This window comes from Scyliorhinus torazame, chromosome 10, assembly GCF_047496885.1.
Source record: "Scyliorhinus torazame isolate Kashiwa2021f chromosome 10, sScyTor2.1, whole genome shotgun sequence".
Lineage (NCBI taxonomy): Eukaryota > Metazoa > Chordata > Chondrichthyes > Carcharhiniformes > Scyliorhinidae > Scyliorhinus > Scyliorhinus torazame.
In genome coordinates, this window is record NC_092716.1 from 87103321 (window position 1) to 87130825 (window position 27505).

Here is a 27505-nt window from a genome sequence, read left to right on the forward strand (position 1 = left end):
CACAATAGTTTCTCTTTCTCCCAAGTCTTGTTGTAACTTAATTAGGACAAATGATTGATGACTCCGATCCACTGAAATTTGAATTTTTGCTGTCTGAGATTTTTATACATGTGGTAACAATATGGAAAGTATAGAATGTCACATAAATTTAAGCACAGAAACTGGTCATTTGGCTCAAATGGTCCATGCTGGTGTTTATGGTCCACAAGAGCCACTTCCCACCTTATTTCATTAAAACCTATAAAGAATATCCTATCCATTTCTCAATTATGTATTATGATCGAGATCCAGAATATACTTTCTGAATGGGTGGTGGAAGCAGATGCAGATGTAACCTTTAAAAGTGAAGCTATGGGAGAACAGAATGGGAATGCAGCTAACTATTACTCTACCAAAAAGCTGGTACAGACATGATGGGCCATTCTGCTCTGGTGGGAGAGCCGATCCTTTTATAACGTGCAGGGATAACAGGTAGGAGTTTTAAAAAACATTTGGAAACATTTTCAGATGCAGGAATATAGTTTTTGTAAAGACCCCTGACCTGTTTGAAAGACAGGCAATAATGAGGTATATAATTCAACTGTCAATGCTGAAAAAATAGCAACTCCTGTGTTTTACACCAAATCTTTTGATTTTTAAGTTTGGTTTATGAGGCAGTGAGGTTGGCATGTCAGTATACATGTCTGTATACTGAAGATTATCCAAGTAATCAAGATTACACTGATTAAAGTAGTTAATATATGGATTGACTCCATTTCAAAAGCTATGGGGCGGGATTCTGACTCCCCGCATCTTGGTGCATCTGGCTGCACAAGATGGGGTTCCGATGCCTTGACCACTCTAGCGGTGCCCTGTAGCACACCTCCCAGAATGTCTTCTGCTATGTGGGGGTCTGCTGTGCCCTCCACAATCTGGCACAGCAGTGGGGCGACATGCTGGAGGAGGAGGAGGGATATGTGGCCTCGTCTGAGGAGGTGGACCAGGAGGGACTGGAGGACGACACTGGGGAGGAGCTGGAGGGTGAAGGACAGGCTGCGGCGAGGGTCTGATATCCTGGAGGACCAAGGAGGCCCTCATCATCTCCATATTCTGCTAGGATCCGTCAGCTCAACAACCCCCCAACCCCATTTCCCTCCTCATATACCGCACCCTCCTCAACCACCCTGTTATCCCCTCAAAGAGTCTGTGTAACATCACTCCAGGGTAATGGGCCAGTATTGATAGGCACTGTTAGCAGGTCATTATACAAGGCAGGAGAGTGATGATCACATTGTGAGGAAAGCTGGTGCTCCTCAGGATCTGATAAAGACTGACTGCTGTCTTTCTGCTCACACCCATCCTCTGAACGGAGACTGCATCAGGGGCTTTTGATCTTGGACACTGTGGGGGGAGTGGGCGTGAAGGCAGTCCCTGTGAAGATTAACATGACAGAGACTTCACATGTATAAGGTGCGACATGTTTTAATAGTGAACATTTTAATGTAACGGATTTCCATTCCCCCTAACTAAGGATAGTGACCTCACCATTGCCCACTCAGTGCTCCTCACTTTTCTTTACCTTCCGTGGTCTAATGCTATGTTTAGGTGTGTTCCAAGGATGCACATCAGATGTGGAGGCAGCCTGCTGCTTTCCACGCCCTGTGGTCTTTGATGCCCTTGGATGACTTTCTCTGGAGGACCCTGACCGACTTTGCATTGTCACAGGTCTCACCATGCCACCCTGTTCTGCCAGCTGCACTTGAGATGCACCAGTGTCGGGGGGGGGGGGGGGGGGGGGGGACATAAAAACTGGAAACTGCACTAGTCTCCTTGGTGGCAGGCCCTGTGTTGGCCTTCAGCACCTCCTCCTCCCTGGGGGTGCCCATAAGACCCTAGGGGACTCCATGGGATGGTGGGGCAGCTGGAATGAGCTCTAGAACCCTCTTGATTTACTGGCTCTGCTAGTCCCAGAGGCTCCCCATTGTCTGTACCATGGTGTTGTCGCCCTTGCGATCGCCTTTAGCGATGGTCCTCCGTGACTGGGCCATGCCCTGAAGTGCCTCGGCAATGCCCACCAGTGTCTGGGACACGTCCCTCATCGACTGCGACATGATGTTGAGGCTCTCAGCCAGCATCGTCACAGACTGAGCCATACATTGGACACCATCATTCATGGCACGCAAGCCATGCTCAACTGCAGTCGCCACCCTAGCAGTGTTGATCATGGTGCCATACATTGCTGGAATGTCACGGCTCTAGCCTATCGTCAGGTCAGGAGTAACCTTGTCCAGAGGCTCGACATCTGGCTGGGACCGAACTGTGTCCTGGGATCCAGCAGGAACCAGAACTGCTATCTCCCTTGGATGTACCTGCCTCCACCTGATGGGCATCAGCAATGGTGGTGCTCATCAGATAGTGCCCATGAAGCCTGTCTACTAATATTGCCCAGGTGTGTGTCTCTGCGCTGGTGGAAGGTGCAGGTGAAAGTTGTGACACATGGTCAGTGGTCTCCTTGGGTGGCAGAGTTGGGTACAACTTTGGATGGCTCTGCCTCATCAAATGGTGATCCTGCGAGACAATGGACATGTGGTCAGTGAGAGGGAAGAATAATTTTGTGTGACATTAACTGAGACAGGTCATCTGGGTGAAGGGGCAGTGGATCCACACATCTCTGGCACAGGCAACCTTGCTGTCGGTCACTGGTTTCTCCCCGCCCCCCACAAACAGCCGGTTCTCCGACCCTCTTGGGGGAACGAGCCCCCCCGCCCCCCTCCCCAACTGCAGGCCTGGTCAGGTTGACATTGCCAATGTGAGGAGCAGGTCTGCACACTGCCATGCTTGTGTGCTGTTTGGGAGTGAGTGGTGAGGGAGCTGTTTGAAAGTAGCTATTGTTAGTGGCGAGTTGCTGAGGTGCAAGCCGGGCGAATCAGATGGCGAGGGAGCCTATAATGGCGAGATTGACATGGGGCTCATTTTTGGCACTAAGTGCCGTTGAATACAGGCCGTGATCTCGCCAAACGCACCAAAATGCGGATTTCAATTTTGTCCCACTGATTTGCGCCCTGATTCGGCAGTGAGAGAGGGGAACCTTTCTTTGAGAATTTCCTGACTGACCTTAAAGTGACACTTTTGTCTTGGAGAGTGGTATATATGCAGCAAAACAGCACATAGGCTGCCAATAATCAGACATCTGTGATAATTAGGGGGTTTAATTATATTTTACATTAAAAACGTTTTGTAATGACACTCTGCAGCTCCAGCGACAAGGGTGTGTGTGTCTGGAGAAGCTCTCACACGTGGAATAATAAATGACGATGGGGAAACTATCTAATTAGCAACAGTTTGTGTCGTGCAAGTATTGTCACAATCACTCCTAAAACAGACATCAGGTTCGGGGTGCGGCGATGACCAGCTGAGTCGCACGTTTCGGCAGCTCCCGGTGAAACGGACTTTTGGGCTCTTGATAGGAGCCTCAACGGCAATTTTGACGGCTAAAAGCACTGTGCGGTAAACCAGAAGGGGACCCCCCTGGATACGGATGAAAAAAGGAGGAGAAAGTGGCCGGATTGCAGTGGATGCTTTAGAACAGCGGCAAGGAAGGCAAGTAAAAACCAAGATGGCGTCGGAAGGTGGCAGTTTAACATGGGGCCCTGAACAACAAGAGTTCTTGAAATGCTGTGTGGAAGAGCTCAAAAAGGAAATGAAGAAAGAGCTGTTGGCCCCGATACTACAGGCGATCGAAGGGCTAAATGAGGAACAAAAGACCCAGGAGCGGGAGCTTCGGGTCGTGAAGGCAAAGGCAGCCGAGAATGAGGACGACATACAGGGCCTGGTGGTGAAGACGGAGACGCATGAGGCACATCAGAAATGATGTGTGGAAAGGTTGGAGGCACTGGAGAACAACGCAAGGAGGAACAACCTGAGGATTCTTGGTCTTCCTGAAGGTGCGGAGGGAGCGGACGTCGGGGCATATGTGAGCACGATGCTGCACTCGTTAATGGGAGCGGAGGCCCCGGCGGGTCCGTTGGAGGTGGAGGGAGCATACCGAGTGATGGCGCGAGGACCGAGAGCAGGAGAAATTCCCAGAGCCATAGTGGTGAGATTCCTCCGTTTTAAGGATAGAGAAATGGTCCTTAGATGGGCAAAGAAAACTCGGAGCAATAAATGGGAGAACGCGGTGATCCGCGTTTATCAAGACTGGAGTGCGGAGGTGGCGAGAAGGAGGGCGAGCTTTAATCGGGCCAAGGCGGTGCGTCATAAAAAGATAAAATTTGGAATGCTGCAACCGGCAAGACTGTGGGTCACATATCGAGGGAGGCACCACTACTTTGAGACGGCGGATGAAGCGTGGACTTTTATTGTGGAAGAAAAACTGGAATGAGCGGGTTATTAAAAAGAACGTTTGAACAAAGTGGTGGGGCGAATGTGGGGGGCGAAGAGGGGGGTTAAAAAGGGGGGAAAGAGGAGTTTTATGTACTAATCCTGCGATGTGGTAACTTTTCTCTCTTCCACAGGTGGTGATGGTGGGAGGAGGGGAGGTGGAGGAGATGGGGCGTTGGCCATTGGAGGCGGGGCCAAGGGAGAAGCGCGGGCTTGGTTCCCGCGCTATGATAATCATGGCGGGAATAGAGAAGCAGGAAGGAGGGGGCGTCGCACGATGCGAGCCGAGGTCACGGGGGAAGCCGAGGTCGGCCAGAGTTTGCTGACTTCTGGGAGCAACATGGGGGGAGTAATTACGCTAGCGGGGGATCTAGGGGGGGGGGGGGGGGGGGGGGGATTACTGGGTTGCTGCTGCTGGGGAGAGGGGGGGAGCTGGTATGGGAGGGGATGGGTGGGGGGGGGGGGGGGCACCGCCTGGGGGAGATACAGCTGCGTGGGAACCGGGTGAGGAGCTGGAAAAAGGGGATGGCTAATCAACAAGGAAGCCCCCCAACACGGCTGATCACGTGAGAGGGCTGAAAGGGCCGATAAAGAGGGCACGGGTACTCGCACACCTTAAGAAACTTAAGGCAGATGTGGTTATGTTACAGGAAACGCACCTGAAACTGATAGACCAGGTTAGGCTACGCAAAGGATGGGTGGGGCAGGTGTTCCATTCGGGGCTAGATGCGAAAAACAGGGGTGGCTATATTAGTGGGGAAGCGGGTAATGTTCGAGGCAAAGACTATAGTGGCGGATAACGGGGGCAGATACGTGATGGTGAGTGGCAAACTACAGGGGGAGACGGTGGTTTTGGTAAACGTATATGCCCCGAACTGGGATGATGCCAATTTTATGAGGCGGATGCTAGGACGCATTCCGGACCTAGAGATGGGAAAGCTGATAATGGGGGGAGATTTTAATGCGGTGTTGGAACCAGGGCTGGATAGGTCGAAGTCCAGGACTGGAAGGAGGCCGGCAGCAGCCGAGGTACTTAAAGATTTTATGGAGCAGATGGGAGGTGTAGACCCGTGGAGATTTAGCAGACCTAGGAGTAAGGAGTTCTCGTTTTTCTCCTATGTTCATAAAGTCTACTCGCGAATAGACTTTTTTGTGCTGGGAAGGGCGTTGATCCCGAAGGTGAGGGGAACGGAGTATACGGCTATAGCCATTTCGGATCACGCTCCACACTGGGTGGACTTGGAGATAGGGGAGGAAACGGGAGGGCGCCCACCCTGGAGAATGGACATGGGACTAATGGCAGATGAAGGGGTGTGTCTAAGGGTGAGGGGGTGCATTGACAAGTACTTGGAACTCAATGATAATGGGGAGGTCCAGGTGGGAGTGGTCTGGGAGGCGTTGAAGGCGGTGGTTAGAGGGGAGCTGATATCAATAAGGGCACATAAAGGGAAGCAGGAGAGTAAGGAACGGGAGCGGTTGCTGCAAGAACTTTTGAGGGTGGACAGACAATATGCGGAAGCACCGGAGGAGGGACTGTACAGGGAAAGGCAAAGGCTACATGTAGAATTTGACTTGCTGACTACGGGCACTGCAGAGGCACAATGGCGGAAGGCACAGGGTGTACAGTACGAATATGGGGAGAAGGCGAGCAGGTTGCTGGCACACCAATTGAGGAAAAGGGGAGCAGCGAGGGAAATAGGGGGAGTGAGGGATGAGGAAGGAGAGATGGAGCGGGGGAGCGGAGAGAGTGAATGGAGTGTTCAAGACATTTTATAAAAAATTATATGAAGCTCAACCCCCGGATGGGAGGGAGAGAATGATGGGCTTCTTGGATCGGCTGGAATTTCCCAAGGTGGAAGAGCAGGAAAGGGTGGGACTGGGAGCACAGATCGAGGTAGAAGAAGTGGTGAAAGGAATTAGGAGCATGCAGGCGGGAAAGGCCCCGGGACCGGATGGATTCCCAGTCGAATTCTATAGAAAATATGTGGACTTGCTCGCCCCGGTATTGACGAGGACCTTTAATGAGGCAAAGGAAAGGGGACAACTGCCCCCGACTATGTCTGAAGCAACGATATCGCTTCTCTTAAAGAAGGAAAAGGACCCGCTACAATGCGGGTCCTATAGACCTATTTCCCTCCTAAATGTAGATGCCAAGATCCTGGCCAAGGTAATGGCAATGAGAATAGAGGAATGTATCCCGGGGGTGGTCCACGAGGACCAAACTGGGTTTGTGAAGGGGAGACAGCTGAACACGAATCTTCGGAGGCTGTTAGGGGTAATGATGATGGCCCCACCAGAGGGGGAAACGGAGATAGTAGTGGCGATGGATGCCGAGAAAGCATTTGATAGAGTGGAGTGGGATTATTTGTGGGAGGTGTTGAGGAGATTTGGTTTTGGAGAGGGGTATGTTAGATGGGTGCAGCTGTTGTATAGGGCCCCGATGGCGAGCATGGTCACGAATGGACGGGGATCTGCATATTTTCGGCTCCATAGAGGGACAAGGCAGGGATGCCCTCCGTCCCCATTATGGTTTGCACTGGCGATTGAGCCCCTGGCGATAGCGTTGAGGGGTTCCAAGAAGTGGAGGGGAGTACTTAGAGGAGGAGAAGAACACCGGGTATCTTTGTATGCGAACGATTTGCTACTATACGTGGCAGACCCGGCGGAGGGGATGCCAGAAATAATGCGGATACTTGGGGAGTTTGGGGATTTTTCAGGGTATAAATTGAACATGGGGAAAAGTGAGTTGTTTGTGGTGCATCCAGGGGAGCAGAGTAGAGAAATAGAGGACCTACCGTTGAGGAAGGTAACAAGGGACTTTCGTTACCTGGGGATCCAGATAGCCAAGAATTGGGGCACATTGCAAGGGTTAAATTTAACGCGGTTGGTGGAACAAATGGAGGAGGATTTCAAGAGATGGGATATGGTATCCCTGTCACTGGCAGGGAGGGTGCAGGCGGTTAAGATGGTGGTCCTCCCGAGATTCCTCTTTGTGTTTCAGTGCCTCCCGGTGGTGATCACGAAGGCTTTTTTTTAAAAGGATTGAAAAGAGCATCATGGGTTTTGTGTGGGCCGGGAAGACCCGGCTTTCAGTTGAGGAAGGGATTCTTACAGCGTAGCAGGGATAGGGGGGGCTGGCACTACGGAGCCTAAGTGAGTATTATTGGGCCGCTAATATTTCAATGGTGAGTAAGTGGATGGGAGAGGAGGAGGGAGCGGCGTGGAAGAGATTAGAGAGGGCGTCCTGTAGGGGGACTAGCCTACAGGCTATGGTGACAGCCCCATTGCCGTTCTCACCGAGGAACTACACCACAAGCCCGGTGGTGGTGGCTACACTGAAGATTTGGGGACAGTGGAGACGGCATAGGGGAAAGACTGGAGCCTTGGGGGGGGGGGGGTCCCCGATAAGAAACAACCATAGGTTTGCCCCGGGGGGAATGGATGGGGGATATGGAATGTGGCAAAGAGCAGGAATAACGCAACTGAAAGATCTGTTTGTGGATGGGAAGTTCGCGAGTCTGGGAACGCTGACCGAGAAATATGGGTTGCCCCAAGGGAATGCATTCAGGTACATGCAACTGAGGGCTTTTGCGAGGCAACAGGTGAGGGAATTCCCGCAGCTCCCGACACAAGAGGTGCAGGACAGAGTGATCTCAAAGACATGGGTGGGGGATGGTAAGGTGTCAGATATATATAGGGAAATGAGGGACGAAGGGGAGACTATGGTAGATGAACTAAAAGGGAAATGGGAAGAAGAGCTGGGGGAGGAGATCGAGGAGGGGCTGTGGGCAGATGCCCTAAGCAGGGTAAACTCGTCGTCCTCGTGTGCCAGGCTAAGCCTGATTCAGTTTAAGTTATTACACAGGGCACATATGACTGGAGCACGGCTCAGTAAATTTTTTGGGGTGGAGGATAGGTGTGCGAGGTGCTCGAGAAGCCCAGCGAATCATACCCATATGTTTTGGTCATGCCCGGCACTACAGGGGTTTTGGATGGGGGTGACAAAGGTGCTTTCAAAAGTAGTGGGGGTCCGGGTCGAACCAAGCTGGGGGTTGGCTATATTTGGGGTTGCACAAGAGCCGGGAGTGCAGGAGGCGAGAGAGGCCGATGTTTTGGCCTTTGCGTCCCTAGTAGCCCGGCGCAGGATATTGCTAATGTGGAAAGAAGCCAAGCCCCCGGGGGTGGAGACCTGGATAAATGACATGGCAGGGTTTATAAAGCTAGAGTGGATTAAGTTCGTTCTAAGGGGGTCGGCTCAAGGGTTCACCAGGCGGTGGCAACCGTTCGTCGAATACCTCGCAGAAAGATAGATGGAATGGAAAAAAGAAGGCAGCAGCAGCAGCCCAGGATCGGGGGGGTGGGGGGGGGGGGGGGGGGGGGGGGTGGAGGGAGGAGGAACCAGAAGGACTCTCAGGGTTGTTAATATATACTGTATAATATGTATAGGTCGTTGCGACAGATAATTATATATTGGACTGTTAAATTATATTTTTGGAGAATGTTACTTGTGATAAGGCAGTTGCCAATTAGGGTTAGTTTTCATTTTTGTTATTTATTATTTATTCATTTTTGTTTATAAAATAGGTCATTGTTATTTGTGTTGTTATAATATTGTGTAAAGGATGCACAATGTACTGTGTTGGTTGACCAAAAATTTTCAATAAAATATTTATTAAAAAAAAACGTTTTGTAATTTAAAAGTCTATACATTGTCTTCTTTATAGAGGTGGGTGGGTGGGGGGTTGCTGTTGAGTCTCGTGTTTCATTGAGGCAGTTGATTGCAACTGCAAATGATCTCAACTATTTTAATAATGTATTCAGTCACTTCAGGCCAGTAGCAGACAACTACTGGACTGAGAAGACTTCCTCATTACCTGCCTAATGGCTCAGCTATCTGAAACATTATGTATTCTATATAGCCTATACTAAATAGTCAGGAAATATACTGATGTTTTAATTCCAGCTTGTCCACCTACTTATAGTAAAAGCACTCCGCAAGCAAAGCAAATAACGCAAGAAAGCAACATCCCACTTACTTAAAAAAAGGCAGGATAGAAAGCACAACTATGCTTACACCATTGTTGATGGACTTATGGTAATTTGATCTGATTTCTGCTGAGGAAAGTAGAATGATAGGTTAGCCAAAGCAGTTCATGATCAACACTGAAGAAAGAGAATGGAAATGAATCTTGTTTCACAATATCAATTTCTTAAGGTTCAGGGCAGCATAGCTAATAGCACAAGAAATATTGTTGAACAGAGGCACACAAGATGACATGGACACCAGGCCTTAGGCACAAGCAACTTTCAAAAAAATTGTATCTAATGGCAATGCAGAACATCTCTCCTCCACATTAGTCTAACATTTCCATTCTCAAAGTTGCGTAAATTTCACACCCAAGATCAAATTATAGTAACCACAGTGTGACTGGCTACAGTTTCGCTGGGTGTTCTAGATTAAAGGCTGGTGCTGAAATGCCCAAATGCATTGCTTGGCTGAGCACTAAATGGGCACAAATACTTCAACGTAGAATACTTTTCTAAAATGTAAATAAAAATTATGGTCTGTGAAATCTAACCCAGGCCCTTTAGCTTCACATCCCACTTACTTAAAAAAAGGCAGGATAGGGGGAGGGGACATGCCCAGACAACATCACTCTGGTAGTCAGTGGCGGGTCCTCTGGGGAGCTGAATTGGGGGTGTGGAGGGGGGGGGGGGAAGAGAAAGAAAGAAAGAGTTCCCTCTGTCTGTGATGGGGTTCCTTGTAACAGTAGGGGTGGGAAGAGTATTATTTCAACGCAGATTGAGGCAGCCTTTAAAAATAGCGCTCCAAAATCTGCATTGCTGGCTCTATCAGGCAGAAACCACACACACCCTGATGTTCTGCGCACAGAGGGCCAGAGAATCTGGAGAGAAAACTCAGCTGTGCAAATTGAGTGCTGCACACCGGTTCACTCGCCTCGGCCAGCACTCAGAGTGCAGAATTCTGCCCAGTGTAAATGTGGAATGACAAATTTTGCAAGAGTGAGGTTATAAAGTGAAGTATAACAGGTGATTCTCTTGGGGTTACTGGTATGGGGCGGAGTTGTGGGCTTAAGTGGGGTGCTCTTTCCAAGGGCCGGTGCAGGCTCGATGGGCCGACTGGCCTCTTCCTACACTGTAAATTCTATGTTCTATATGTATACATCTTTAACCATCTTTTCTACCTGTCCTACTACCTCTGGGATCTGCGGCATGCACTCAAAGGTCCCTTCTGTTGCTCTACACTCCTCAGTATGCTACCGTTTATTGTGTATTCCAATTGCTTTGCATGCCTTCCACAAATGCACTCCTCCAGATTGAATTCCATTTGCCATTTTTTCTGCATACCTGATCAGTCCATTGTTATCTTAGTACAGCCTACAGCTTGCTTACTCACGGTTAACCACATGGCCAATTTTAGTACTTGTGATGATAAGTAGATTGTCATCTGCATTATTATCTGTATGTAAATAATAATATATGTAGATGCATAGCTGTTGTAATTCCAGCATCCGACCACCAGGTTGTGTGAGTGGGCAGTCATGTAACCTGGGCACACCATGTGTTCCAGCAGAAGCTGTTAGTAAGGAGCTTGCAGCAGTCGCATATTGGAGTGGCTCTGTAGCATCTTAGTGTAAGTTAGTGTTAGACCATTATTTCCAATTGTGTTAATCTTAGAGATTTTAGTAATTCGTTAGTGTAGTGTTAGTAATAAATAACTTTGTTTATAAAACAAAGTCTTTGTTCACACTACAATATCAAGATTCAACATCATCCCAATCAAAGAACATTACATGGTCCCAGGGGTGGGGTGTTGAAAGAAAACAGTTAGGGAAAGTTAGGTACGTAGAGAAGACACAAGAGAACAATCGGAGACTCTGAGACAATCTGCTGTACAACGAAGTACTACCAGGATCGTCGAAGCGAGATGGAAGCATTGAAGACTCCCAACCAACTGCTCACGACTGGTAATGTACACGCAAACTGGCGTGCTTTCAAGCAACAGTTCACTTTTTACATGCAGGCTCTTGGTCTCCAAGAAAATTTAGATGAGAGATAGTGCTTCTAATGACAGTAGCCGGTCCCCAAGCAATTGATTTGTAGAATACCTTTCAATTTGCTTCGGAGGAAGACATGAAGAGCTACTTAAAGATAATCGAGCAATTAGATAACTATTGCTATCCTCAAAAATTCGAGCACTACATTTTCAGGATGAGAACATAACGGGCTACAAAGCGAAGTCGAGCAGTATCTCTGGCAGCAGCGCACCCCTCCCCAATGAACTCAATGCTCGGTTCGAGCAGGAAACCAACAATCCGCTGTCGAGTGCCCCAGCAGCCCATAACTAACCCATACCCACCATCACAGCTTCCGAAGTCAGATCGGCCTTCATGAAAGTGAACCCTCGGAAGGTGAGGGGCCTGGACGGGATCCCTGGTCGTGCACTCAGAGCCTGCGCGGACCAGCTGGCAGAGGTGTTCGTGGACATCTTTAACCTGCCCCTACTCCACTCCGAGGTCCCCACCTGCTTCAAGAAGACCACCATCATACCGGTTCCAAAGAAGAACCAGACAACGTGCCTCAATGACTACTGTCTGGTGGCCCTGACTTCAGTCGTAATGAAGTGCTTCGAGAGGTTGGTCATGAAGCGCATCAGCTCCATACTCCCAGAATGCCTTGATCCATTGCAATTCGCATACCGTCGCAACCGGTTCACAGCAGACGCCATTTCCCTGGCCCTACACTCATCCCTAGAGCATCTCGACAACAAGGACTCCTACATTAGACTCCTATTTATTGACTACAGCTCCGCCTTCAACACCATAATCCCAGCCAAGCTCATATCAAAGCTCCAAAACCTTAGACTTGACTCCCCACTCTGCAACTGGATCCTCGACTTTCTGACCCACAGACCACAATCAGTAAGAATGAACAACAACATTTCCTCTACAATTGTCCTCAATACCAGGGCCTTGCAAGGCTGCGTACTTAGCCCCCTACTCTACTGCCTGTACACACACGACTGCGTGGCAAAATTTGGTTCCAACTCCATCTACAAGTTTGCTGATGATACGACAATAGTGGGCCGGATCTCGAATAACGACGAGTCAGAATACAGGAGGGAGATTGAGAACCTAGTGGAGTGGTGCAGCGACAACAATCTCGCCCTCAATGCCAGCAAAACTAAAGAGCTGGTCATTGACTTCAGGAAGCAAAGTACTGTACACACCCCTGTCAGCATCAAAGGGGCCGAAGTGGAGATGGTTTGCAGTTTCAAATTCCTAGGGGTGCACATCTCCAAAAATCTGACCTGTTCCACCCACGTCGACGCTACCACCACGAAAGCACAACAGCACCTATACTTCCTCAGGAAACTAAGGAAATTCGGCATGTCCACATTAACTCTTACCAACTTTTACAGATGCATCATAGAAAGCATCCTATCTGGCTGCATCACAGCCTGGTATGGCAACTGTTCGGCCCAGGACCGCAAGAAACTTCAGAGAGTCGTGAACACAGCCCTGTCCATCACACATACCTGCCTCCCATCCATTGACTCCATCTACACCTCCCGCTGCCTGGGGAAAGCGGGCAGCATAATCAAAGACGCCTCCCACCCGGCTTACTCACTCTTCCAACTTCTTCCATCGGGCAGGAGATACAGAAGTCTGAGAACACGCATGAACAGACTCAAAAACGGCTTCTTCCCCGCGGTTACCAGACTCCTAAATGACCCTCTTATGGACTGACCTCATTAACATTACACCCGAGACTTCTGGTTGCGGTTGTGCTGAGCTAAGTCGCACGTTCGGCAGCTCCCGCCAGAAATTGACTTTTGGGCTCTTTTGAGGGGCCCCAGCGGCATTTGTTCGACAGTTCCCAGTGTGGGAAGGTGACAGTACGATTTCCCCAGCACTGTATGGATTGGACCAGGAGTGGAGTGGTGAAAAAAGTAATTCTGGTGCAGCGAAAAGTGCGAGGGAGGAAAGCCAAGATGGCGGCGGGTGGAGACCAGGCAGTGTGGGCGCAAGAGCAGCAGGAGTTTCTCAAGCGCTGCTTCACGGAATTGAAAGCAGAGCTGCTGGAGCCGATGAAGGCTTCGATCGACAAGCTGGTCGAGACCCAGAAGGCTCAAGGGGCGGCGATCCGGGAGGTGTGGCAGAAGGCCTCGGAGAATGAGGATGAGATATTGGGCCTGGCGGTGAAGGTGGAGGCGCACGAGGCGCTGCATAAGAAATGGCAGGAGAAGTTCGAGGACATGAAGAATCTGCGGATTCTGGGTCTCCCGGAGGGAGTGGACGGGTCGGATGCTGGAGCATATGTGGTCACGATGCTGAACACGTTGATGGGCGCGGGTGCCTTCCCGAGGCCCCTGGAGCTGGAAGGGGCACACCGAGTCCTGGCGAGGAGGCCCAAGTCTAACGAGCCGCTGCGGGCGGTATTGGTGCGGTTCCACCGCTTGGTGGACAGGGAGTGTGTCCTAAGATGGGCAAAAAAGGAGCGGAGCAGCAGGTGGGAGAATGCAGAGGTCCGTATATACCAGGACTGGAGCGCGGAGGTGGCCAAGAAGAGGGCCGGGTACAATCGGGCTAAGGCGGTTCTGCATCGGTAGGGGGTGAAATTCGGGATGCTGCAGCCGGCGCGACTGTGGGTCACATTTAAGGACCGGCACCATTACTTTGAGACGCCGGAGGAGGTGTGGGCCTTTTATTCAGGCCGAAAAGTTGGACACGGACTGAGGGTCGGTTGTGAGGGGAGGTCGCGGGGGGCTACTGTGGTTACTGTGCTTTGGGGATGTTCTGTTCTGTATCGTTTCCTTGGGTGCTGGGTGGGGTAGGGTGAATTGGTTCGAAGGGGGGGTTTTGAGAGAGTGTGGGCATCGGTGGTTGGAAGGACAGGGCTCCGTTGGGGGGAGGGAAGATGGGAGGCCAGAGGTGGGGGAGCTGGGATTAGGCCGCAAAAGGGAGATACGCCAGAGAGGTCGGGGCCGGTCTGATGGAAATCGCGGGCTTTTTTCCGCGCTAGGGAAGGAAGGGGGCAGGGCTGGGGGGGGGGGGCGGTGTTGGAGAGGAGCGCCCGCTGATGGACAGGAGGTGTGGGGGGTCGATGGAGTGGCCGGGGTCAGCTGACTTACGGGAGTGCTATGGGGGGACCTAGATTGGGGGGGGGGGGGGGGGGGGGGGGGGGGAGAGACTGGGTTGCTGCTACATTGACCAAAGGTGAGCTGGAGCTTAGAGAGGAGAGTTGGAGCGGGGGTCTGCCGCTGGGGGGAATGGAGAGTGCGGGAGACGCGGGCACGTGGCTGGCCTAGAAAAGGGGATTGCTAATCAGCAAGGGGGGAGGGAGGGGGGGTGAGAAGCCCCTGATCCGACTGATAACTTGGAATGTGAGAGGCCCGAATGGGCCGGTCAAGTGGACCCTTGTGTTCGTGCACCTGAAGTTACTGAAGGCAGATGTGGTTATGCTCCAGGAGACGCATTTGAGGGTGGCAGATCAGGTTAGTCTGAGAAAGGGATGGGTAGGGCAGGTTTTCCACTCGGGGTTGGGCGCAAAGAATCGAGGGGTGGCGATTGTGGTGGGGAAGCGGGTGTCGTTTGAGGCGCTGAACATCGTGGCAGACAATGCAGGTAGGTATGTGATGGTGAGTGGTAAGCTGTGCGGGTGGTATTAGTGAATGTATATGCCCCGAATGCTGGATTTATGCGGCGCATGTTGGGCCGGATTTCGGACCTGGAGGCAGAGAGCTTGATAATAGGGGGGGTGACTTCAACACGGTATTGGATCCAGCATTGGACCGCTCCAGGTCCAGGATGGGTAAGAGGCCGGCGGCGGCCAAGGTGCTGAGGGGGTTTATGGACCAGATGGGAGGAGTGGACCCATGGAAGTTTGTCAGGCCGTGGGCCAGGGAATTTTCTTTTTTTCCCCACGTCCATAAAGCCTACTCCCGGATAGACCTCTTCGTTATGAGCAGGGCACTAATTCCGAGGGTGGAGGGCACGGAGTATTCGGCCATAGCCATCTCAGACCATGCCCCGCATTGGGTGGAGCTGGAGCTAGGGGGAGGAGAGGGACCAGCGCCCGCTGTGGCGCCTGGATGTGGGCTTGCTGGCGGATTAGGAGGTGAGTGGGCGGATCCGGGGGTGTATTGAAAGCCATCTAGAGGCTAACGATAATGGGGGAGGTGCAGGTGGGGGAGGTCTGGGAGGCGCTGAAGGCGGTGATTAGGGGACAGCTAATCTCCACTAGGGCCCACAAGGAGAAGGAGAGGAGAGAGAGGGAGAGATTGGTGGGGGAGATTTTAAGGGTGGATAGGAGGTATGCAGAGGTCCCCGAGGAGGGACTACTCAAGGAGTGACGAAGCCTCCAGGCCGAGTTTCGACCTGTTGACCACCAAGAAGGCAGAGGTGCAGTGGAGGAAAGCGCAAGGGGCGGTGCATGAGTACGGGGAGGAGACTAGCCGGATGTTGGCACACCAGCTTCGGAAGCGGGAGGCAGCGAGGGAGATTGGGGGAGTTAGGGATAAAGGGGGGGAACACGTGCAGAGTGCGGTGGGAATAAATGGGGTATTTAGAGACTTTTATGAGGGGCTGTATAGGTGCGAGCCCCCGACGGAGGAGGGGGGGAGGATGCTTCGATTTTTGGATCGACTGAGGTTCCAGAGGGTGGAGGAGGAGCAGATAGCTAGGCTTAGGGCAGAGGTAGGGCTGGAGGAGCTGACTAAGGGTCTGGGGACTATGCAGGCGGGGAAGGCACCGGGGCCAGATGGGTTCCCGGTGGAATTTTACCGGACCTGCTGGGCCCTCTATTAATGAGGACTTTCAATGAGGCGAGGGAGGGGGGGGCCCTATCCCCGACGATGTCCAGGGCGCTGATCTTGAAGCGGGACAAGGACCCATTACAGTGTGAGTCGTATAGGCCAATCTCTCTCCTCAACGTGGACGCGAAGCTGTTAGCGAAGGTGTTGGCTACCATAATTGAGGACTGTGTCCCGGGGGTGATTCACGAGGACCAGACGGGTTTTGTTAAGGGAAGGCAGCTGAATACCAATGTGCGGAGGCTCCTTAACGTAATCATGATGCCTACAATGGAGGGGGAGGCAGAGATAGTGGCAGCGATGGACCCAGAGAAGGCCTTCGATAGGGTGGAGTGGGGGTACCTCTGGGAAGTGTTGAGGAGATTTCGGTTCGGGGAGGGGTTCATTAGTCGGGTTAGGCTACTTTCCGAAGCCCTGGTGGCGATTGTGGCCACGAATCGGAGGAGGTCGGAATACTTTTGGCTGTACCGGGGGACGAGGCAGTGGTGCCCCCTATCCCCCTTGCTATTTGCATTGGCAATTGAGCCTTTGGCTATGGCTCTAAGGGAGTCCAGGAACGAGGGGGCTGGTCTGGGGGGGGGGGGGGGAAGAGAGGAACACCGGGTTTTGTTGTATGCCGATGACCTGTTACTGTATGTGGCGGACCCAGTGGCGGGGGGGATGCCGGAGGTGATGCGGATCCTCAGGGAGTTTGGGGACTTTTCCGGGTATAAGCTCAACGTGGGGAAGAGTGAGCTCTTCATGGTACACCCAGGGGACCAGGGAAGGGGGATAGACGAGCTTCCACTCAAGAGGGCGGAAAGGAGTTTTCGGTATCTGGGGATCCAGGTGGCCAGGAGCTGAGGGGCCCTACACAAGCTCAACTTGACGAGGCTGGTGGAGCAGATGGAGGAGGAGTTTAAAAGGTGGGATATGCTGCCACTCTCCTTGGCGGGTAGGGTACTGTCGGTGAAGATGACGGTGCTCCCGAGGTTCCTTTTTATATTTCAGTGCCTCCCCATCCTGATCCCCAAGGCCTTTTTTTAGCGGGTCAGTAGGAGCATCATGGAATTCGTGTGGGCGAAAAGACCCCGAGGGTGAGAAGGGTGTTTCTGGAGCGGAGTAGGGACAGAGGAGGATTAGCGTTACCTACTCTGTGTGGGTAATACTGGGCTGCCAACGTGGCGATGATATGCACAAGTGGGTAATGGAGGGGAGGGGGCGGCGTGGAAGAGGCTGGAGATGGCGTCCTGTGTGGGCACGAGTCTGGGAGCACTGGTGACAGCACCGCTGAAGCTCCCGCCGACTAGGTACACCATGAGTCCGGTGGTGGCGGCGACTTTGAAAATTTGGGGGCAGTGGAGGCGCCACAGGGGTGAGGTAGAGGCTTCGGTTTGGTCCCCGATCCGGGAGAACCATCTGTTTGTCCTGGGGAGAATAGATGGAGGGTTCCTGAGCTGGCACAGGGCAGGAATTAGAAGGATGGGGGACCTGTTTTTAGATGAGACGTTTGCGAGGCTTGGGGCGCTGGAGGAAAAATTTGGGCTTCGCCCCGGAAATGCCTTCAGGTACATGCAAGTAAGGGCGTTTGTAAGATGGCAGGTGGGAGTTCCCACTGCTTCCAGCATTCAGGATCCAGGATAGAGTGCTCTCGGGGGTGTGGGTTGGAGAGGGCAGGGTCTCGGCGATCTACCAGGAGATGCAGGAGGAGGAGACGACTTCGGTGGAGGAGCTAAAGGGTAAATGGGAGGAGCTTGGGGAGGAGATAGACGAGGGTACATGGGCGGACGCCCTGGGTAGGGTTAATTCTTCCTCCTCTTGCGCCAGGCTTCGCCTGGTACAATTTAAGGTTCTTCACAGAACGCATATGACGGGCGAGGCTGAGCAGGTTCTTTGGGGTGGAAGACAGGTGTGGGAGGTGATCAGGGAGCCCAGCAAATCATACCCATATGTTCTGGGCGTGCCCGGCGCTGGATGGGTTCTGGAGGAGTATTGCGAGGACAATGTCTAAGGTGGTGAACACCCAGGTTAAGACAAGTTGGGGGTTAGCACTATTTGGGGTATCGGATGAGCCGGGAGTGCAGGAGGCAAAAGAGGCCGGTATTCTAGCCCTTGCGTCCCTGATAGGCCGGCAGAGGATTCTGCTACAGTGGAAGGATGCGAGGCCCCCGAGCGTGGAAGCCTGGTTCAGCGACATGGCAGGGTTCATTAAATTGGAGAGGGTAAAACTTGCCTTGAGAGGGTCTGTGCAAGGGTTCTTCAGGCGCTGGCAATCATTCCTAGACTTTCTAGCGGGGCGTTAAGAGGTGGTCAGCAGCAGCAGCAACCCAGAGGAGGGGGGTGGGGTGTACTTTGTGTTTTCTACTGTGTTTATTATTGCTTAATGGGGGGTTTGTATATTGGGGGAATTCGTGATGTAGTTGTAAGATGTTTATTTGTGTGTTCTGTGTTTTTCTTTTTTTTTGTAAGGGGGGGGTTTATTGAAAATATGTAAAAATTTGAATACAAATATTTCTTTAAAAAACCCAAAACATTACACCCCTGTGTGCTTCATCCGATGCCGGTGCTTATGTAGTTACATTGAATACCTTGTGTTGCCCTATTAAGTATTTTCTTTTATTCCCTTTTCATTCCATGTACTCAATGATCTGTTGAGCTGCTCGCAGAAAAATACTTTTCACTGTACCTCGGTACACGTGACAATAAACAAATCCAATCCAATCCAATCCAGACTGCAAAAATCGGGCAAAACATTTGACTGTTTTGTCATGGATCTTCGGCTCAAAGCGCAATACTGCAAACCTCCATCAGTCATTGATAAAAGACCAAATCATATACGGTTTACAATGTGATAAATTTCACAAGCGATTACTGAGGGAAAGTGATTTAAAATTAGCAGATGCCATGAAAATCTGCAAGGCCAGTGAGATAGCACAAAAACAGATCACTGAAATCCAGACATGAGAAAGTGGCGGGGGGGAAAAAAAGGGTGTGACCGACGCCATCTTTGTTGTGTTGCAGCAAAATTAGAAACGTGGTTTGAGCAGCGGCCATTTAAAAAAATATTCGGAGCACGCTGTTTTGTACCGGAGGTGTGGCAGAACGCACGGTCTGAGAAAATGCCCTGCATTCGGCAAAACCTGTGCCAGATGTGCCAGAAAAAAAAATCACTTTGCGCAGCAATGCCTGTTCAATGAAAGAAGACAGCAACCAAAGAGCTTAAATGTAATAGCCAAGGCTACAAAAACTAGCGATTCATCAATTATACAAAGTGCAGCCTTGAAGAGGCAACAGGAAATTATTGACGAACCAATTGGCTTGAAGGTTTTGTCTTGGTGAACATAATTAATGAAAATGCTGGACAACAAAGAACACTTAAAAATTCAGATGGTTAAAACAACAGATGAGTGGACTACACCACTCAAAATAAACGAGACCATTGTAAAAGTAAAGTTAGACACCGAAGTTCACGCAAACTTAATTAACAAAGCTGATTTGATGAAGTTAAAAATAAAACCGAATATCCAAAACACAGATTGCGTCCTGAACGACTATAATGGGAAAAATATTACGGCTCTAGGTGCTTGTAACCTACAGGTGGAAGTTAAGAGGAAGAAATATTTAATCAAGTTCATAATAGTTCAATCATCAAGAAAATAGTTATATTTGTACCGGAGGAGCGCAGATACCTGTGAGCAGTTACAACCGGTGAAGCGTGTCTACAGCACGGTGTAACAACCACACTGTGCTGCCATTGAGCAAATAATAAGTAGATTTTCCCAAGTATTCCAGGGAATTGGAATGTTGTAATTCCAATACAAAATCCAGCGCAAGGATGATATTCGTCTAGTAATTCACCCGCCTAGAACAGTGCCTGCGCCACTTTGAGAATGCCCCAAGACCGAGCTTGATAAGATGCAGAGGTTAGGCATCAGAGAAAGTGGAAGAGCCAACCGACTGGGTTAGCTCGATGGTGTACGTGAAGAAGCAGATCAAGGAGTTGCGCATTTGCATAGATCCCAAGGATCTGAACAAAAACATTAAACGAGAACACTACCAGATCCCCAAAAGAGAGATTACCTGTGAAATTAAAATTGCAAGAGTTTTTAAGCAAACTTGATGCTTCCAGGGGATTCTGGCAGCTGAGAATGGACAAGGACCGCACAAGTTTGTATGTTGGGTTTTTGAAGAATGCCGTTTGGCATCATCTTTGCATCGGATATTTTCCAGAGCGATGGAACAGGGTTCGAAGACAACCTGATGGACTTAATTTATGAATATCACCAGCCTGATTATTTGAACGTATACAGAGTTATATTCAACACTGCTAGTAAAAATGTAAATACTTTAAAACTACAAATTTATCTAAAAAGAAAAATATTTCCAAAGAAAGGGGAATGTGATGATAAGTAGATTGCCATCTGTATGTAAATAATAATACATGGATAACTGTTGTAGTTCCAGCATCCAACCACCAGGTGGTGTGAGTAGAGAGACACGTAACCCAGACACACCATGGTCTGGATTCTCCACAACCAGACGCTGAAATCGGGTTTGGTGGCGGAGAATCCAGTTTCCCGCACGAAATCGGGACTGGCGCCGTGATTCTCCATCCCCCTAAAAGCGGTGCACTCGGGGAGTATGCCGCGCCGATTATCCACCGCCTCAGGCCATTGCCCGAGGCCCGCCCCGACCGGCCGAATACCTGATGCCGTGGACCACTCATGGTCCCACCATTCCTGCTACCCGTGTGGCGGCTGCAGACTCAGTCTGGGGCTGCCACAGTCAGGGGAGGGCAGATTGGAGGGCAGGTGGGATTTCATTCAGGACTGGGAGTTTTTTGTGCGGGCGGTCAGACGAGCACTATTTCCACGGTCCAGGTCCGCGGGGCTGAGTCCTCCATGGAGCACGGCGCGGCCGCTGGAGGCGCCACTGTATGCAGGCTCTGACCTGGAAGTGCAGGGGGCCATATCAGCAGCTGGAGCTTCGAGCTCCAGGACAACTGTCTGCCCCCTGCAAGGCTGTGAATCTGTGGCCTTTTGACGACCGTTTTTCTGGCGTATTAGTCCCAAAAACGGAGAATCCAGCCCCATGTGTTCCAGGACAAGGCATTTGCAGCAGTCGCATATTAGGGTAGGTCTGTAGTATCTTAGTGTAAGTTAGTGTTGGACCATTATTTCCAACTGTGCTAATCTTAGATATTTTAGTAATTTGTTAGTATAGTATTAGTAATAAATAAGTTTGTTTATAAGACAAAGTCTAATGTTCTTTGTTCACACTACAATATTAAAATTTAACATCAGCCCAATCAAAGAACATTACAGTACTGTCTTGATCTTGTCCTCTACATTTAAGTGTAAACTTAAGATAGACCTTGAAAAGTATGGGACCTAGTACTGAGCACACTGGAACGTCACTGGATCAGCCTTCCAGTCAATAAAACATTATTAACCATTATCCTTTGTTCCTGCCTCTGAGCCAATTTTGAATACAACTCGCCATTTTTCCTTCGATCCCACAGGCTTTTACTTTTCTGACCAGTCTGTCATGTGGGACCTTGTCAAAAGCCTTGCTGAAATCCATATAGACTATATCAAAAATGTACTACTGTCTTCAACCCTCTTTGTTACCTCCTCAGTAAATTCAATAATGTTAGACAGACATGACTTTTCCTTCATAAATTCATGCGGACTGTCCTGATTAATTTGTGCCTTTCTAAATGGTGATTAATACTGTCGTCTAAGTTTTATCCAATAACCTGCTGACTGGCTCAGAGTTACTTAGTTTATCCCTTTCCCCCCTTTCAAACAATAGCACAATGACAGCAGTCCTCCAGCACTATGTCTGACATTCAAAGCCTCTGTCTGTTATTTCCTCCCTTTCTTGGAAGCATGGGATACATTTCATCCAGGTCTGATGATTTACTTACTTCCAGATCCCTTAATATTTCCTACCCTCATTAAGTTTATTCATCAATATGTCACACTCCTCTAACAACAATGTCTGCATTATCTCTATTGTGAAGATTGATACAAAGTATTAATTGAGAACCTCTATTTTGGACAGCTCTGTTCAGTCCACATAGCGTAACCCTGAACCTCCGGTCACTTCTGCCTCTTACACTGTTCCTTTAACTTCATTGGATCATTGGAACAGCATCTCATCTTCTGACCAACCATCTGCACTCACTCATTTCACTAACTTTAGATCACAATCACTGCTCCTTTTTCTCGGATCGCAGATGATGGTTTTGCTATTGTCAGTTATAACCTGTCTAGACCCATATTCTACTTCTTTACATAATCACCACCTTTTGTCTTACACCATCAACTCTTCTGTTCATTTAACCTTTCCTGCCCTCCATCTTACAGACCTTCCTTTCTAATATTCCTTCCATTCCCTTCTCCTTTGCCCTAACTGCATTGCACATAAACTGTTTAATCTTTAACTTCTTCAAATTTTGATGCAAGATCACTAACCTGAAACCTTAAATCTGGTCTCTCTTCACAAATGCTGAGTATTTGAAGCATTTTATGTTTTTATTTTACCCATTGTATGTTTTGTCTACATAATTTGTAGCAGGTGTCTAAAACTTGAAAAATTGATGCATTTGCTTAATTACAAGATGGCACCTGCATGTATAAAATGAAGATAATCATACATAGGATACATACCGCTGAAATATACTGGCTGTTGGAGAATCGAGGCTTATCTTCCAGTGGAGAGGTGGTGCTCAAACTGTGCTTTGATCCTGGGAAAGAATACGAGGCGGATATATCGGATGGAGATCCTGTCTCTTCAGATAGGTTTTCAGGAAGGAGACTGGAGACACAGCCACTATCAGACCCACTAGAGCCACTGCCAGACATACAGTGGAAAGAAGACTCTGAACTTTCAGTTGCTGGATGAGAAAAAGAAGAATATTAAGTCAAAATCTCAAATAATAGACCATGAAGAATACTTTTCTGGAACATCTGCAGGATAAGCTTTTAATTGGGAATGTTAATAGTCACTTTAAATAGACAATTTAACCAGACAACATACTGAAAAGCCATGACAAGTTGCAGGATCTGTGTGCACCCTCAATTCTCCACACGTGGGTGACTGGTCTCAGCAGTACGTTAAACAGAAGCTAAAACCTTCCTCAAACGATAAAATATCCTAATGGCACAACTCTCATATTGCACAATTTGAGTGACACATGTATAGGAAGGTTGTTCATGCACACATTCAAGGCTGATATTTTGTGTGAAAATAACAGGAGTTTCATCCAAAAAACTCAAAATAATTAATGTTGGTGCTTCTTCAATTATGTACTGGCTGCACTTTAGATTAGGCACAACGGCATCATTCATTTGAACCAATTTTTTAATGTAGACAGTGGGGGGCAATTTTGACCTAACCAAGGGGTGGGAAACCCACTGGATTAGATGGAACATTCATTTTACACTCTGCAAAATGGGCCAATTTGACCTTATTCTGCCAGAGAGGAAACTGACAGGATTGGATGCAATCAGTGAGAGTTATTGGGCTATTTGGTAGAAATTTGGGAGCACCAATTACAGGCACCATCCTATTGTGAGATCAGTGATGGGACTGGTTTATCATTGTTAGATTATCAGTCAGGTTGGCAAGGTGGCTCAATTACACTTTCCGTAAGCTATGTGTATTCATATCCAGGAATCTGCCCTCTGCAATTAAAAAGAACATATCCAGGCATTGCATCTTTTTTGAATGAAGCAACACCATGGGCGACAAGATTTCCCTGATGCATTCTACATGCAACACCTCGATCAATCAGTTAACTTGTCACCCAATCATCACTCTTTTCTCATGCAGTAGTGTGGTAATACCAGGTATTGCGGTACCAGAGAGAGGAATAACCATTGGCTAGACCGCGGGGTCTACCATTGGGCAATGTACATAGCCCCGCCCTGAGAGGCGGGGTATAAGAACCAATGCCGTCCCAGCAGCCTTCACTTCTGTAACTTCGCTGCTGGGTACAGTTCTATCTGATTAAAGCTGAATTGATATGACTCCACGTGGACTCAAGCGTATTGATTGCGTATCAATTTAATCAGATAAGTTCTTCTGAAGGATGGATCTCCGCATCAAGCCGACGTGCCTTCAGCTCAGCCCGCACGCAGAAAATTCTACCGAGATTTTTAAGCATTGGCTGGCATGCTTCCAGAGCTACCTCGAGACGGCTGCCGACACCCCCACGGAAAGGCAGAAAATACACCTCCTATGCTCACGGGTCAGCCCGGCGATCTACCCCCTGATCGAAGGGGTGGCGAACTATGATAAAGCCATGGAACTGCGGGAAGGACACTACATTCGTCCACTTAATCAGGTCTACGCCCGTCACCTGCTGGCAACGAGACGGCAGAGCCCAGATGAGACGCTAGAAGATTTCTACAGGGCACTGATCGTGCTGGGCCAAAACTGCGGCTGCCCAGCGGTGACGGTGAACGAGCACTCCGAACTTTTAATTCGAGACGCTTTTGTGGCAGGTATGATCTCCCAGACATTCGCCGAAGGCTGCTTGAAATGAAGACGCTGGGCCTCACCGAGGCCCGGGCGCTGGCAGGGTCCATGGACGTGGCGTACAAAAACGCCCTTGCGTACGCCCCCCGCCCCCCCTGGGCTGCGTGGCACCCCACCGCGGCAGCCCCCCAGACTTACCCGCCTAACCCGCTAACTCCGCAGGCCTGCGCGGCAAGGCGCCCCGCTACAGCCGCCGGCCAACGCTGCTTCTTCTGCGGCCAGGCGAATCACCCGCGCGCGCGCTGTCCGGCCCGCACCGTCACCTGCAAAGGGTGCGGCAAGAAAGGCCACTATGCCGCGGTCTGCCTCGCCCGCGCGGTGAACGCGGTATCCAACGACTACCCTCAGCCATTCCTCCAGCCGTCCGCTGCGCAACCACAGCCATTCTTCCGCGTCCCGACCGTCCCAGGCCCACCGACGCACTCCCTCTTCCCAGCCCTGCCGGCCCAACGCGCACCGCAGCCTTTGCCCCGCCAGGCAGCGTCGCAGCCACAGCCATTCTTTCCCCCTCCGGCAACCATGCTGGAGGAGTACGCACAGCCATTCTGTCCATCGCCGGTCCAATCGTCGGGGTCTCCGTCCCCGAACTCCATGGGCGATCCCTGGCCGGCCCCAACTTGGATGGGGCCTCAAGCCCCCAGCGCGGCTGGCTACGCGCCGCCCGACCAAAACCTTTTGTTGCAGCTGGCCTCCGCCACGCTGGAGCAGCGTGCGCCGCCAGGTTGCTCCTCCCCGCCGCCATCTTCCGAGTCCCCGGACTCCACGTGCGATCCATGGCTGCCGCCATCTTGGATGGGGCCCCAAGCCCCCACGCGGTTGGCTACGTGCCACCCGACCAAAACCCTGTGTTGCAGCTGGCCTCCGCCACGCTGGAGCAGCGTGCGCCGCCAGTTTGCTCCTCCCCGCCGCCATCTTCTGAGTCCCGGGACTCCACGTGCGATCCAAGGCCGGCTCCATCTTGGATGGGGCCTCAAGCCCCTAGCACGGCTGGCTTCGCGCTGCCCGACCAAAACCCTTTGTTGCAGCTGGCCTCCGCCTCGTGGGAGCAGAGTGCGCCGCCATTTTGTCCCTCCCCGCCGCCATTTTGTTTCTCTCCGCCGCCTTCCTCGGAGTCCCCGGACTCCATGTGCGCTCCATGGACGGCGCCAACTTGGATGGGACCTCAAGCCCCCAACACGGCTGACAATGCGCTGCCCGATCTTCACTCCTTGCGGCAGCTGGCCTCCGTCACCCTGGACCAGAGTCGGCCCCGAACACTAGCAAAGGCCACCACGACGATCGGCATCAACGGCCACGTGACGTCATGCCTCATCGACTCCGGGAGCACGGAGAGTTTCGTCCACCCCGACACGGTAAGGCGCTGTTCTCTGGTCACCTACCCCACCCAACAAAGGATCTCCCTGGCCTCTGGGTCACAGGCGGTGCAGATAAAAGAGTTCTGCCTCGCGAACCTCACCGTCCAAGGCAGAAATTCCGCAATTTCCACCTATACGTGCTGCCGCACCTCTGCGCAGCCACCCTTCTGGGACTGGATTTCCAGTGCCTCCTAAAAAACCTTACTTTTTAATTCGGCGGCCCTATACCCCCCCTTTACGGTTTGCGGCCTCGCGACCCTTAAGGTCGACCCGCCTTCCCTGTTTGCGAACCTCACCCCAGATTGCAAACCCGTCGCCACCAGGAGCAGACGGTACAGCACCCAGGACCGGACCTTCATCAGGTCCGAGGTCCAGAGGCTGCTGAAGGAAGGGGTCATCGAAGCGAGCAACAGCCCCTGGAGGGCTCAAGTAGTGGTGGTTGAGACCGGGGGGAAGCATAAGATGGTCATCGACTATAGCCAGACCATCAACCGGTTTACGCAACTGGACGCGTACCCCCTCCCCCGTATTGCCGACCTGGTAAACAGGATCGCGCAATACAAGGTCTTCTCCACGGTGGATCTCAAGTCTGCCTACCACCAGTAACCCTCCGTAATAGCGACCGCCAGTACACTGCCTTCGAAGCAGATGGGCGGCTCTACAACTTTTTAAGGGTTCCCTTTGGTGTCACAAACGGGGTCTCGGTCTTCCAGCGTGAGATGGACTGAATGGTTGACCGGTACGGCTTACACGCAACGTTCCCGTATCTTGACAACGTCACCATCTGCGGCCATGACCAGCAGGACCACAACACCAACCTCCGTAAATTTCTCCAGACCGCGCACCTCCTGAATCTGACCTACAATAAGGAGAAGTGCGTGTTTAGCACCGACCGTCTAGCCATCCTAGGCTACGTAGTGCGAAATGGAGTCATAGGCCCCGACCCCGAACGCATGCTCCCCCTTATGGAGTTCCCCCTCCCTCACTGCCCCAAGGCCCTAAAGCGCTGCCTCGGCTTCTTTAGCTACTATGCACAATGGGTCCCTAATTACGCCGACAAGGCTCGACCCCATATCTAATCCAACGACCTTCCCCCTGTCGACGGAGGCCCGCCATGCCTTCTGCCGCATCAAAGCGGACATCGCAAAAGCCACGATGCGCGCCATCGACGAGTCCCTCCCCTTCCAGGTCAAGAGCGACGTGTCTGACGTAGCTCTGGCCGCCACCCTCAACCAAGCAGGCAGGCCCGTGGCTTTCTTCTCCCGCACTCTCCATGCCTCCGAAATTCGCCACTTCTCGGTCGAAAAGGAGGCCCAGGCCATAGTGGAAGCTGTGCGGCACTGGAGGCATTACCTGGCCGGCAGGAGATTCACTCTCCTCACGGACCAACGGTCGGTGGCCTTCATGTTCGATAATGCACAGCGGGGCA

The 27505-nt window shown here is 50.9% G+C and overlaps 1 protein-coding gene across 5 annotated transcripts in view; it reads right to left on the reverse strand.

The window, feature by feature from the left end:
• plekhg4 (pleckstrin homology domain containing, family G (with RhoGef domain) member 4) overlaps window positions 1-27505 on the reverse strand; it is a 371163-nt gene that overhangs the window by 3621 nt on the left and 340037 nt on the right. For 3 of the 5 annotated variants that reach the window (XM_072518380.1, XM_072518377.1, XM_072518381.1), the window contains 2 exons: window positions 22849-23075; window positions 9396-9474 (listed from right to left, as the gene is read on the reverse strand). In XM_072518380.1, coding sequence (XP_072374481.1) covers window positions 9430-9474; window positions 22849-23075 — 272 coding nt within the window. In that variant the 3' untranslated portion in view covers window positions 9396-9429. The remainder of the gene's footprint in view (window positions 1-9395; window positions 9475-22848; window positions 23076-27505) is intronic. The other 2 variants (XM_072518378.1, XM_072518379.1) reach the window with 2 other exon arrangements.